The sequence below is a fragment of the Accipiter gentilis genome, chromosome 19 (genome assembly GCF_929443795.1).
Source record: "Accipiter gentilis chromosome 19, bAccGen1.1, whole genome shotgun sequence".
In the NCBI taxonomy this organism is placed as follows: domain Eukaryota; kingdom Metazoa; phylum Chordata; class Aves; order Accipitriformes; family Accipitridae; genus Astur; species Astur gentilis.
This window is the reverse complement of record NC_064898.1, coordinates 27,515,129-27,527,596: the sequence shown is the minus strand read 5'-3', so window position 1 is coordinate 27,527,596 and position 12,468 is coordinate 27,515,129. Positions and strand designations below refer to the sequence as shown.

General features: G+C 67.6%; 1 protein-coding gene across 2 annotated transcripts; it reads left to right on the top strand.

Annotated features, from left to right (window-relative positions):
* Window positions 1-2,039: 2,039 nt before the first annotated feature.
* STARD10 (StAR related lipid transfer domain containing 10) lies at window positions 2,040-11,233 on the top strand. Of its 2 annotated transcripts, XR_007508853.1 has the most exons (7): window positions 2,040-2,407; window positions 8,174-8,321; window positions 8,555-8,658; window positions 8,883-9,000; window positions 9,570-9,622; window positions 9,724-10,800; window positions 10,954-11,233. XR_007508853.1 is itself a non-coding variant. In XM_049823315.1 (6 exons), the coding sequence occupies exons 1-6, from the start codon at window positions 2,228-2,230 to the stop codon at window positions 9,949-9,951; spliced, it is 831 nt and encodes a 276-aa protein (XP_049679272.1). In that variant the 5' UTR covers window positions 2,040-2,227; the 3' UTR covers window positions 9,952-11,233. The 2 variants fall into 2 exon arrangements, 1 of the variants encoding a protein (XP_049679272.1); XM_049823315.1 differs by having other exon boundaries at window positions 9,724-11,233.
* Window positions 11,234-12,468: the final 1,235 nt, after the last annotated feature.

The window sequence follows — 12,468 nt, the reverse complement described above, 5'->3', positions numbered from 1 at the left end:
ACGACACCGGGCTGGGAAAGGCTGCGGGATGCTGGCACCCGCTCCGCTTGCCTGGGGACAGGGTGGGAAAACCCCCCAGGTTTCAACAGCGGAGCAGACACAGGGCTGTCTGGAAGGGCTGCGCAGCGGGGGACGAGGGGAGAGGGTCCCCCCCGCACCCACCACAGCAAAGCCCAGCCTTGTCCCCAGCCCTGCTGTCACCCACGGGTGATGGCAGCAGGGTTCCCGCACGTGGCTTCTCCGCGTTGGGCTGGGGCGGGGTGATCAAAGCCTCCTTTGGTTCTTTTTCCTGGGTCAGGTTTTTCCCGGGAGCAGCAGTGCGGCACATCCAGCCCAGCGATGCGAGGTCCCCGTGCCACGGGCGCTGAGGACGGTGACACCCCCTCGTCCCCCTCCTTCTCCTCCGGTTATCACATCCCAGGAAGGGCCCCATCCTCGGACACGGAGCTCGGGAAGGGGCTCTGTGCCCCCCCCTCCCCACTGCAGGTCCCAGGCTGCCGAGAAGGACCTTGCTTTGCTGGGTTAGGGAAACGCCGTGCCGCTTCGTCCTCCTTTAAGTGGTTATTCACGGCAGCGGGAGCTGGAAGATGCTTCCTTCGCATTTCTGAGCGCAGAGAAAGAAATCCTGAGTCTGCAGCATTTCCAGAGCCAGCTGGGGAGCCCCAGCTCTTCCAAAATATTGCCTCCTAGTCATCACCGACGATGACAGCGTGCCTTCCCGCTCCGGGGCAGCTGCACCGCGGTGCTGCCGCAGCAGGGCCTGGCACCGGCACGGTGGGGGGGACACGCTTGCCAGGCACCGGCCCCCCGTGTCCCCGGTTGGGGAGAGATGATGCTCGGGGAGACGGTGGTGGTGCAGCCATGGGGCACCGAGTCAGGGAGAGGGTCCCAGTCCTGCACTGTCGGCACCCGTGGCCCCTTCTCCCCGCTGTCAGAGGAAATCCTTCAAAACCGGGGAGGACGGGGCACCGGGGGGGGGGGCACGGCTTGGCTGGGGCCCTCTCCCGCAGCACCGGGGGCCTCCGGGCGAGAGGCAGGGGTTGTGGTACAGGATGGTGTGAGCGTGCCTGGGTGAGCGTGCGTGCACCCCTGAGTGTGCACCCACGTCCGTGTGCAGGCGAGGGACGTGCGTGTGCACCCCTGGGTGTGCAGGCGGGGGGGGAGTGTGCACACCCCTGTGCGTGCACTCATGTCTGCGTGCAAGTGAGGGACGTGCGTGTGCACCCCTGGGTGTGCAGGTGGGGGGGAGTGCGCACACCCCTGTGCGTGCACTCATGTCTGTGTGCAAGTGAGGGACGTGCGTGTGCACCCCTGGGTGTGCAGGTGGGGGGGAGTGCGCACACCCCTGTGCGTGCACTCATGTCTGTGTGCAAGTGAGGGACGTGCGTGTGCACCCGTGTGCGTGCAGGCGGGTGTGTGTGTGTGTGTGTGCGCACCCCTGTGCGTGCACTCATGTCTGTGTGCAAGTGGGGGACGTGCGTGTGCACCCGTGTGCGTGCAGGCGGGGGTGTGTGTGTGTGTGTGCGCACCCCTGTGCGTGCACTCATGTCTGTGTGCAAGTGGGGGACGTGCGTGTGCACCCGTGTGCGTGCAGGCGGGGTGTGTGTGTGTGTGTGCACCCCTGAGTGTGCACCCACGTCCGTGTGCAGGCGAGGGACGTGCGTGTGCACCCCTGGGTGTGCAGGCGGGGGGTGTGTGTGTGTGTGCGCGTGCACCCCCGTGCGTGCACCCCCGCGTGTGTGCAGGCGGGGGGGGGGGGTGTGCGTGCGTGTGTAAAGGCACGGGGCTCGTGTGCGTGTGCAGGCGCCGGTACGCGTGCACGGGCAGGCTGGGTGTGCGGGGGGGTTGCACGGGGGGGTGTGTGCAACTGCAACACCTCTGTGCACCCCCCCGGTGCTCCCGGTGCTCCCCCGCCCTCCCCTCCCGGTGCTCCCCCGGCCCCCCCCCCCCCCCCCGCCCCGCCCCGGTGCCGTCCCCGGAGCTCCGCCCCCTCCCGGTGCTCCCGGGGCCGCCCCCGCCCCGCCCCCGCGGCCCCGCCCCGGCCCATCGCGCACCGCGCACCGGGGATGCCGCCGCCGCTGCCGCCGCCGCCGCCGTCCCCGTCGTCCCCGTCCCCGCCCCCGCCGTAGGGGCCGCCGCGACCCGCGGCACCGGCAGCGGCAACGGTGGAGGGTTGGGGTGGGGGTGGGGGGGGAAGGAAGGGGGAGAAAGGGAGCGTCGCGACACCATGTCGGGTCGCGACGGCGCGTCGGGTCGCGACAGCGTGCAGATCCCCGACGACCGGGATTTCGGGGCGTTCCGGGCGGAGTGCGAGTCGGAGCGGGGCTGGAGCCTCACCTACAGCAAGGCGGGGGTGGCCGTCTGGGTCCAGCTGCTGGAGCCCGAGCGCTCCCTCCATAAGATCAAGGTGAGCCCCCACCGGCACCGGGCACCGGGCACCGGGCACCGGGGGGAACCCGGCGGGCGGGGGCGGGCGGGGGCCCGGCAGCGCGGAGGGGGCGCGGACCCCGGGGGTAGGGGAGACCCGGGGAGGATGCTGGGGGCCAGCACGGATCCCCGGGGGGGGAACCTGGAGGCGAGCGGGGACCCTGGGGTGATGCGGCACCCTGGGGTGAGCGGGGACCCCCCAGCAAGGGGGGACTCGGGGGGTGAGCCAGCACCCCCGGGTGAGCAGGGGCTGCGGGTGCAAGCGGGAATCTTGTGGCAAGTGGGGACCCCAGGGGTTAGCGGGGACCCTGAGGCAAGTGGGGACTTGGGGGTGAACCAGCACCCTGCGGTGAAGAGGGACCCTGGGGGTGAGTGAGGACCCCAGAAGTTAAGGGGGACCCTGGGGCAAACAGGGACCTGGGGTGAGCCAGCACCCTGGGGGACAGCAAGGACACTGGGGTGAGAGCCAGCACCCCGGGGTGAGCAGGGGCCATGGGTGCAGGCAGGAATCCTGTGGCAAGTGGGGACCGTGGGGCGATGCGGCACCCCGGGGTGGGCAGGAACCCCAGGGGTTAGCGGGGACCCTGTGGCAAGTGGGGACCCTCAGGTGATTGCAGCCCCCTGGGCGAGTGGGGACTTGGCCGAGCTGGCACCCTACTGCAAAAAAGGGACCCCAGGACAAGTGGGACCCCAGGGCTGAGCTGGCCCCCCAGGACAAATGGGGACTCTGGGAGTGAGTGGGGACCCCAGGACAAACAAGACCCCAGGGCTGAGCGGGGACAAGTAGGGTCCCCTGGGACAAGGGGGGTGCACAGGGGTGACCGGGGACTCACCCAGGGACAAACAGGGACCCTCGGGCATGTGGGACCGTGGGGCCTCAGTGCTGCCTGCCCCCCCCCCCCCCAGCACCCAGAGCCGGGGCCGGAGCGGGGCTGGAGGGTTCCTCGGGGCCTGCCGGGCACCAGCCCACTGTCACCGGGGCTGTCCCCATCCGGGCTGTCCCCTCGCCCTGTGGCACCCGCTGCAGCCCTGCAACCCCCCCCCCCACAATACAGAGCGGAGCTCCTGGGGCTCTCCGGGTCCCTCCGGCGTCCTCCGGCGGGTCCCTTCCCTCCCTGGTGCTGGTTTGCCGGGCTGGCGCAGGCGGGTGCATGCTCATCCCTCTGGCAAAGTGGGCACACAGGCGGCGTTAGAGCCAGCCGGGCACCAGGAATCCAAGGGAAAACTTAGGACAGGAGCGGCATCAGGCTGGCGTTGCCGGTGGCCACGGGCCACCGTGCCACGCTGGAACCTCTGCCTGGCTCTCTGCAGGGCTGGCCGGCGTCCCCATCCCTGCCGGCACCTCTACAAAGCTTTCCCTGGTGCAACGGGCTATATTGCCCTCGCCGGCATGCCGAGGGATGGCGGCAGCCCGGCGAGGTCGGCGGCGGAGCGGAGGCGGTGGCGGCGGCGGCCGCGGCCTGCTTGCATGCCGCTCTGCAGCAGCTGCGCAAACAAGCGGCGCCGGCAGCACCGGAGAAACCTGTCCCTGGGGTGGTGGCGGTGGCAGGAGCACCGGCTGTGCCTGGCTTCCACCGCGCCTGCGCCCGCCGGGGAATCGCCTCTGTTTGCTCCCCAGCGTCGGCCGGCCGCCGGCGTGGCAGAGCCACGGCTGCGTGTTTGGGCTGCCGTGACCCGGGGACAGGTCCCCACCGTGCACCGGTGGCAGCAGCCTGCGGTGCCGTAGCAGTGAGTCCTGGGGGGGGGGACACGGGGACAGTCCCTGGGGTGTGGGGTGCTGCTCGTCCCCCCCCCCCCCAGAGGTGTGAGCCCTACCCCACGCCGGCACATGTGGCCAGCGGGACATGGAGCGCCCATCTCCATGGGGTCTGCACATCCCCGGGCACGCTGGCGTAGGCACAGCTCTGCGGGGCGGCGCGTCCCAGCCCCCACGCCTAGCCCCCGGTGCCCCCCAGCCTTGCAGCTCGCTCTTGGGGTGTTGCTGCATCCCAAAACGTCTCCGGTGGGATTGAGGTGCCGCTCTCTGTAGAGCTGCTTTGGTGCGAGCACGCAGCAGGGAGGACATGGGGGGGGGGGGGGTGCATCCCTGCCCGCCCCAACAATCCCCGTGTGCCACGTCGGCGTGGCAGGGAACCAGCCCCAGGTGTGTACCAGGATGTCCTGGCCCCGGTTGGCACAGCACGCTCCTGCCACGGGGCGGTCGGTACCCAAAGCCCTCCCTCACCCCTGCGGGGGTCCCCGAGTCCTGGCAGCACCCCAGGGGTGCCTGGTCCTTGGCTCTCCGTGCCAGGGGACCCCGGGCTTGGGGTGCTGCTCAGTTAAACCCCATCGAGGAGTTTTCATCCCCGAAAGGCTGAGGTCCCTGTTTGCCCTGGGGGCGGTCACCTTCCCTCCAGCCACCTTTGCTTCCCGTGCCTGCTCCTCTCCCTGCTTCCCTCCCCAAAACCTTTCCCCCCCCCGGCAGCCCCTCTACCACCCCCATGGGGCTCTCCAAGCTCCCTCCAGCATCCAGCCTTGCTCCCCCAACAGCCCAGTGCATCCTACAGCCACGTCAGGTCCTGGACCCCCCCAGCGCCCTCCTGGCCAGATCCTGCTTGGAAAGATCCTGCTGGGTGTTTATATGTTGATGCTGTGCGTGTGCTGAGCGGCACCGGGCTGCCCCGGCCAGGTATCGGGGACCGTGGGGGGACCAACAGTCCCTGTGCCACCCCCGTGGTCCCCAGCAGCACCCAGACCCGGCACCTCCCACCCAGGATGGGATGCTCCCACTGGATTTCATGCTGGCCGGTGGGACGGGCAGCTGCCCTGGCACACGTGGCATGGCTGACGTGGCACGGCGGGGCCGACCCGGCGTGTTCGCCCCCAACGTCGCAGCTCCCCGGGGACGGGGCTGGGGGCTGCCCGCTGTGCCTGGCACCGGCAGCCTCCAAAGAGCTGTTTTCCTCGCTGTTTGCTCGCTGGCTTTCTCGCTCCTGCTGCTGCTGCTTTGTAATTAAATGAAACCCGAAGGTCTCGCTCCGCTTTGAAGCGGCAGCCGTCCCCCCCCCCCCCCCTCGCCTTCTCTCCTGCCATTAGGGATGCAGCTCTCGTCTAACCTGTTTTCTGGAGTCTGGAAACAAGTTTGTGCCACCAGGACCTGACAAAACCCAGGGCTGATTCTTCGGCAGGACACGGGATTCTTCGGCAGGACACGGGATTCTTCGGTGGCCTCCGGGCTGCCCATTAACCGTCGTGGTGCCCGAGATGGCTGCGGGATGGGGGACCCCGGCTGGGAACCCCCTGCCCACCCCAGTGGAGCAGCGAGCTGGTGCCTGGGGACCTGAGTGCCCCAGGGGAGACTCTGCCCCTGGGAATGGACTGCTCGGAAAGGATGGCCAGGAGCCATCCCATGGGAAGCATCGGGAGGGGGCTGGAGCTTTGCCGGGCTTTGCTGGAGCCGCCGGGCTCTGGGAAGCCACCTGGGATGCACAAGCTGACCGTTCCTGCCCGGACCCCGGCTCCCGCTCATTACTTTATTCATCGGGTCACCTTGAGACGTGGCACCCGGTCGTTAATGATTGCGTCGAACATCCGGGCCACGGGGGAGATCTTCTCTTTAATTAATGACCCACGTGGCCGTGGCCGCCGGCGCTGCCTGCACCAGGTGCCGTGCACCCCTGAGGCCAGGGAAGCCCGCTCCGGACAGGAGGGGATGCTGCTGGTGAAACCAGGGCTTCGTGGCAGTGTCAGCCCCCCGACGATGCGGGGCTGGGGGTTGAGCTGACCCCCAGGGCAGTTTTTCTCCCATGTCGGGGGTCCCCTCAGTCCCCAACCACCTGGGTACCCACAGGCAGCCCCTTGTCCTGCTGCCCAGAGCTGCCCCCGCGAGCCCCTTTCCTCCAAAATCTCTGGGGCAGGAAGGGTGTCAGGGCACGGTCGGCCCCTTGCACCCATTGCATTCAACCTTCCTCCTTTTGGTCTTCCTTCCTTCCTCCTCCTCCTCCTCCTCGCCCCATAGACGTCAGAGTCAATATTGACTCAGGGCCGCTCTGGGCGCTTCCCGGGTGGCACCGTACCCCCTCCCGACGAGACCCCCCCGGCACTGCTGGGGACATGAGTCACCCACGGGCTGCAGGCAGCTGGTGGCACGCAGGCAGCGCGGGCAGGTCCTGAGTCACCCGGCTGGTCCTGCCCGCGTGGGCACGGCTCGGCCGACCTGCCTCGCCGCTTTGGGAATATACGGGAGAAGCGGTGGCACCCGCTCCCGCATCCAGCCCGGCCGGCGCAGGCACGGTGCTGGGGTTTCCTGGGTGCGGGTGGGGAGCAGAGGGTCCCCAAGCATGTCACCCGGGGGTGTGCTCCCTGAAAACGCCTCGCAAGGCTGTCCCCGTCTGAGTTTTTGGCCGAAGGGAGGCTCACGTGGCAGGGTTGCAATGCAAGGCGCAGGGGGATGAGCAGCAGTGCCGTGGGGCTGGCGACGGGCTCCATGGGGTTGGGGATGGGGGCAATGGGCTTGAGGACAGGCTCCGTGGGGTTGGGGATGGGCTCCGTGGGGTTGGGGATGGGCTCCGTGGGGTTGGGGACGGGCTCCGTGGGGTTGGGGACGGGCTCCGTGGGGTTGGGGATGGGCTCCGTGGGGTTGGGGATGAGCTCCATGGGGTTGGGGACGGGCTCTGTGGGGTTGGGGACGGGGTCTGCGTGTGGAGGCTTTGGCTCTGCGAGCAGCAGCCGTGTCGCACTCAAGGGTCCGGGTGCGGGGCTGTGCCCTCGTGCCAGGTGCTGCCATTCCTCTTGCCGGGGTCGGGGGTCTCCAGCACCGCATGCTTGGGCGAGGACGGTGGCTGTGGGTCCTCTGTCCCTAATTCCCTAAATCTGCTCCTAAAGGAAGGGCCCAAGAGCCGCTCCCCCCAGGTGTTGGGTGCCCGGGGTCTGGGGGTCCAGGAGGGGCCGGGAGCCGTCCTTGGGGATGGACCAGGAGCCGGCTGCATTTGGCGGGGGGCAGGATGCCAGTACCCACCTCAGAGGCACTTGGGGCCATGTGTGTTTGCCGGGGTGCCGGAGCAGCATCCCCAGGGATCACGGCAGGGTTGCCTGCGCTGCCCACCGCTGCCCGTGCTGGCTGCCCTCTCTGCCGGCTCCTGCCCGCACTCTGCCCCGCGGCACGGCTCCTGCCGCCCTTGGCCTTGGCCAGATGGCATCCCCGCTGCCGGGGGAGGACGGCAGCTTCTCCTTTCTTCTTCTCCTTGTCTTCCCAAGGATTTGGCTGCCATGGTTACTGGAGCTGCTCTTGACCCTGGGGTGGGGGGGCTGCTCCCGGCTCCAGCCAGCCCCCCCCACGCCCATGCACACCGCACCACAGCACCGGCCATGGCCCCATGCACCAGACCCCCGTGGCACCACTGGTGCCCCATGCAGGGATGCTTGCTTTGGGGGAAGACCAGTGATGGGGGGAAGAGAGGAGGTGGGAAGATGCCCCCCCACGAAAGTCTCCCCCGGCATCCGGGGTGCAGCTGCGTGCTGCCTTGGGGTGTAGCTGGCTCTGAGTGCTCGGGCTATAAGGTGGCTCTGGGGGCCAAACTGGGCCAGACTGGGCTGAGCTGCAGGTTGGGATCCAGCTCCTCTTGGGGGGTTTTGCGTTGGTTTTTGGGGAACCTGAGAGGAGACCCCCCCCACCCAGGGGTCCCCACAGCCGCCCTCCTGCCCGGGGGTCCCCACGGCCACTCCCCCCCCCACCCCGGGGCGGTTTCTCAGCCGCCCACCCCTGCAGTGCAGGATGGAGTGCAAGGACGTGCCGGCGGAGACGCTGTACGACGTGCTGCATGACATCGAGTATCGGAAAAAGTGGGACACCAACGTCATCGAGACCTTTGACATCGGGAAGCTGACCGTCAACTCCGACGTGGGCTACTATGCCTGTGAGGAGGGGGCTGGGGGGTGCTGGGGAGGGGGGAGCTGAGCCCCGGGGCTGTCACGGCAGCGTTCCTGGGTTCAGCATCCGTGGGTTCGGTGGTGCCTGGGCATCACTGGGAGGAGGCCGGGTACCAGTTTGGGAGGGAGTTGGGGAGCAGGCTTGGACCCCCAGCAGGGATGCCTGTGCTGAGTGGGGTGGGGGTGTCTCACCCTGGTCTCCCACCGCTGCTGTCCCCAGGGAAGTGCCCCAAGCCCCTGAAGAACCGGGACGTCATCACGCTCCGCTCCTGGCTGCCCATGGGCACCGACTACATCATCATGAACTACTCTGTCAAGCACCCCGTGAGTCCCTGGGGGGCCTGGGGGGGGCAGCCGGGGGTGCTGCCCGCACCAGGACGGGGCTGGGTTTGCCCCATGGTCGGTGGGAGGTCAGGCTGGAGGCATTGGGGGGCTGTTGGGGGGGTCAGGGGAGCCCTGCCTGCGGTTGGTGCTTGCCTGTACCCCATCCTGCCCCTGCCATCGATGCGTCCTTGTCCCCCCCCCCATCCTCACTGTCCCCCCTGCAGAATTACCCCCCTCGGAAGGACATGGTGCGAGCGGTCTCCATCCAGACGGGCTACCTGATCGAAGGGACGGGAGCCAAGAGCTGCACCATCACCTACCTGGCACAGGTGGACCCCAAAGGTAAGGGGGGGGACCCCCACACTAATGCCTTGGGGCTCAGCCCACCCCAGTCCTGCCCTCGTGTCCCTTGGGGATGGTTGCCCTCTGGTTAGGGGTCTGTCGTAACGGATCAGCTGAGGTTAATAAATAGGGCTGGAAGTTTTTCCGGGGCTGGGAGGGGTGGGTGGGCTCGGGGTGGGCTCAGAGACAGGCAGCAGCAGGCAGGGAGGCAACCGGGAGCATCTCGGGACACGGCCGGAGCCAGACCAGGAGCGCTGGAGCAATGCCAGGAGGAAACATTTTGGGCCCGTTCTCTTGAAATATTTCTTTTTTGGGGTAGAAGAGGTGGCCAACATGCTGAAATGGCTTTTTTTGAACTCGGCAAGAAGCTGAGGCAGCAGTTTGGGTTGAATCCTCATTTCCTTGGACTGTCCCCCCCGCTGCCGCTCGCCCTGTCCCCTCTCCAGACGTGTGTCCCCGAGCCCTCCTGTCCCTGAGGAGGGTGACCCAGGGGGGCTGGCGGTGCCGTGCCCGGGGGTCCCGGCTGTCCCACGTGCCCGGTCCCAGCCCGGCTTCTCTTCTCTTGGCAGGTTCCCTGCCAAAATGGGTGGTGAACAAATCCTCGCAGTTCCTGGCCCCCAAGGTGAGTCGGTCGCACCGGGGGGTCCCACGGTGCGGTGGGGTGGAGGGCGAGGTGTCCCCCCGCCCCGGCCCAGCTCAGCTCCAACCCAACCTTCATCCCAGGCGATGAAGAAGATATACAAAGCGTGCCTGAAGTACCCGGAGTGGAAGCTGAAGCACAACCCGCACTTCAAGCCCTGGCTGTTCCCCGAGCAGAGCCGGCTGCCGGCGCTGCCGCTCTCCGAGCTCTCCCTCCAGCACGCCGACTCCCTGGAGAACATCGACGAGAGCTCCCTGGCCGAGACCAAAGATGACCGCGGCGAGGCCAGCGATGAGGACAGCGTTAACTGAGCCCCCCACCCCCAACTCCCCCCCACCCCGGGGCTGTTTTGTCCCTGTTGTCCCCCCCAAAGCGGTTTGTGTCTCTTGCACGCGCCTACACGTGCACCCATGCTTCTGGCTCGGGGAGGGGGGGGGGGGGGGGCTGGTGCCCCCCTGCCTGGGGACAGGGGGGCTGTGCTGGGCTCCCCCCTTGGGTGATGGCTGCCATCCCCCCCCCCCCCATCCCAGGGTGGGAAGCCGGGGGGCATCTGGTCCCTTCGCAGCCACCGTGGGACACCGATGTCGTCCCTGTCGGTGGCAAACCCAAAGTGCCCTTCAGTTCTTGCCCCCGGGGGGGGCAGAAGAAAGTGGGGGGCCCTGCCCCTGCCCCCCAGCCCTGGGGGCACCCCTTCCCCGTGCTCCCCCCCTGCTCCCCTGTCCCTCCTCCCCGTCTTCCTCTGTTATCGTTTAACAGAACTGCCTTCCTCCCATGGGACCCCCGCCCTGAGCGGACCCCCAGAAGTGGGGGAGGGCTTGGGGGTCTTCCCACACCTCTGGGTGTGCAAAGGGGTCTTTAGGGGCTCCTGGCATCTCCAGGCATGCAGGTGGGGGCTTGGGGGGCTCCTGGCTTGTCTAAGCATGCAGGGGAGGCTTGGGGGGGGGTCCCAGCACCTCCAGGCATGCGAGGGGTGTGTGTGTCTTTGGGGTCTTACAGAACCTCCGGGCATGCAGGGGGGGTTGGGGGGGCTCCTGGTACCTCCACATGTGCTGGGGGAGGGGGGGGCTTCTGGCACCTCCGTGCATTTTGTTGGGGACTTGGGCGACTCCCGGCACCTCCATGCATGTTGGAGGGACTTGGGGGGCTCCTGGCACCTCCATGTGTGCTGGGGGGTCTTGGGGGCTCCCAGCATCTTCAGGCATGTTGGGGGGACTTGGGGGGCTCCCGGCACCTCCAGATATTCTGGGGGTCTCTGAGGGCTCCAAGCATCTTCAGATATCTCCAGATGTTCTGGGGGCTCCTGGCATCTCCAGGAATGTTCGGGGGACTTGGGGGTCTGCTGGCACCTCCAGGCATGCTGGGGGTCTTGGGGGGCTCCTGCCCTCCCCCCCCCCCCTTTTCCAGGCGAGGAGCCCCAAGCTCGGTGTTTGAACACTTTCTACGCTAGAATTAGAGGCCTTGAATCGGGATTTTGGAGCTGTTCCTTGGCTGCCCTCCCGCCCCCCCTCCTTTGCTTGGGGCGGTGAGGGGAGGAGGGAGATTTTGTACCTTGTACCGGAGCTGATTATTTAGGAATAAAAGAAATAAATCCAGCGCAGGGGGTGACTCAGCCTCTCTGTCCTGCATCGGTCCCCTGGGAGCCCTCCCTGTCCCCGGCTCCATGGTGAGCTCGGGTGGGGGGGGGGGTCCCTGGGGGTCCCTGGTCATGGTGGGTGCTGCTGGGTCCTGCTCACCCTTGGGGTCCCCCATGCTGATCCCAGGGAACCACTGTGGGCTTTGGCCCAGGGGGGGGCCTCGGGGGTGGCAATGCTACAAGAGGGTGCCAGAGAAACCCCTAAACCCAATTAGTGCTGGGCACTAATTAGGGACAAGGCTGTTTGCCCCTGCGGTGGGTTTTGCCCCAGCCAGACCAGTAACACCAGTACTGCCTGTCAAACACCCCAAGTGGGGCACAACTCCCCCCAAAACACCTCTGGGAGAGGATGCCCCAGGCACTGGGCTTGGGGGGCTTTGGGGGGGGGTCACAATTTGGGGGTACACCCCCGGCTTCTCCAGTTTTTCTCCATCACTGTGAGGTGGTTTGAAAAGCCTTAAAATGGGAATAAAAGGTGGAAATGGCGAGTGGCCCATAATTTTTCAGAGCTGGGGGGCTGTGAGATGGGTCCCAGCGGCTCCTCCTGGGGTGGGGATGGGGGACATCAGGTTATCTGCCCCCCCCCAGGTGACAGCAAGGGGAGAAATCCTGCTCTGGCTGCGGCCATCAGCGATGCCTTGTTCTCCAGGGCGGTGGGTGTCACGGGGGGATTCGCCGTCACGGGGGGATTCGCTGGCATCCAAGGGGACCCACGCGCTGCTGCAGCAGGGAAGATGGAGCTCGGGAAGACGTGACGTCCCCGAGGCCTTCATCCTCTTTTTCCGATCCCGCTGATATTTGCCAAGAAACCCCAAAACGGCGTCCTCCGAGGAGGGGGACCCTCCGGGGCTGCGGGGACCCCCGGAGCCACGGGGCCCGAGCCAGGGCGGTGGGATGCTCAGAGCGTGGGGGATGCGCTGGGGAGCGATGAAGAGGAGGATGAGGATGGCCGGGTGCCCGGGGGGGGACCCTGAGCAGGCAGCAGGCAGCCGGCCGCCGTCGGCCTTTGCAAAGGCCGCTCTTTATTTATTTAATTCTGGGAAGGGTTTTTCCCTCCCCCCCCTTCCACTTCCCCTACCCCCCCTCCCACCCTCCCCCCCCCCCCGTACCCGCAGCCGCCGGCGGAGCCCGCGGCCGCCCGGCCAGGTCAGTCCGGGGATGCTCCGGGGGGGGGGACACGGACACACATGGCGGA

Excerpts from the sequence above, each read along its gene's own strand:
- STARD10 (XM_049823315.1), top strand. The coding sequence starts at position 2,228 with ATGTCGGGTCGCGACGGCGCGTCGGGTCGCGACAGCGTGCAGATCCCC. Across the intron at positions 8,322-8,554 it reads CGACGTGGGCTACTATGCCT|GGAAGTGCCCCAAGCCCCTG; the intron begins GTGAGGAGGGGG and ends TGCTGTCCCCAG. Across the intron at positions 9,623-9,723 it reads CGCAGTTCCTGGCCCCCAAG|GCGATGAAGAAGATATACAA; the intron begins GTGAGTCGGTCG and ends CCTTCATCCCAG.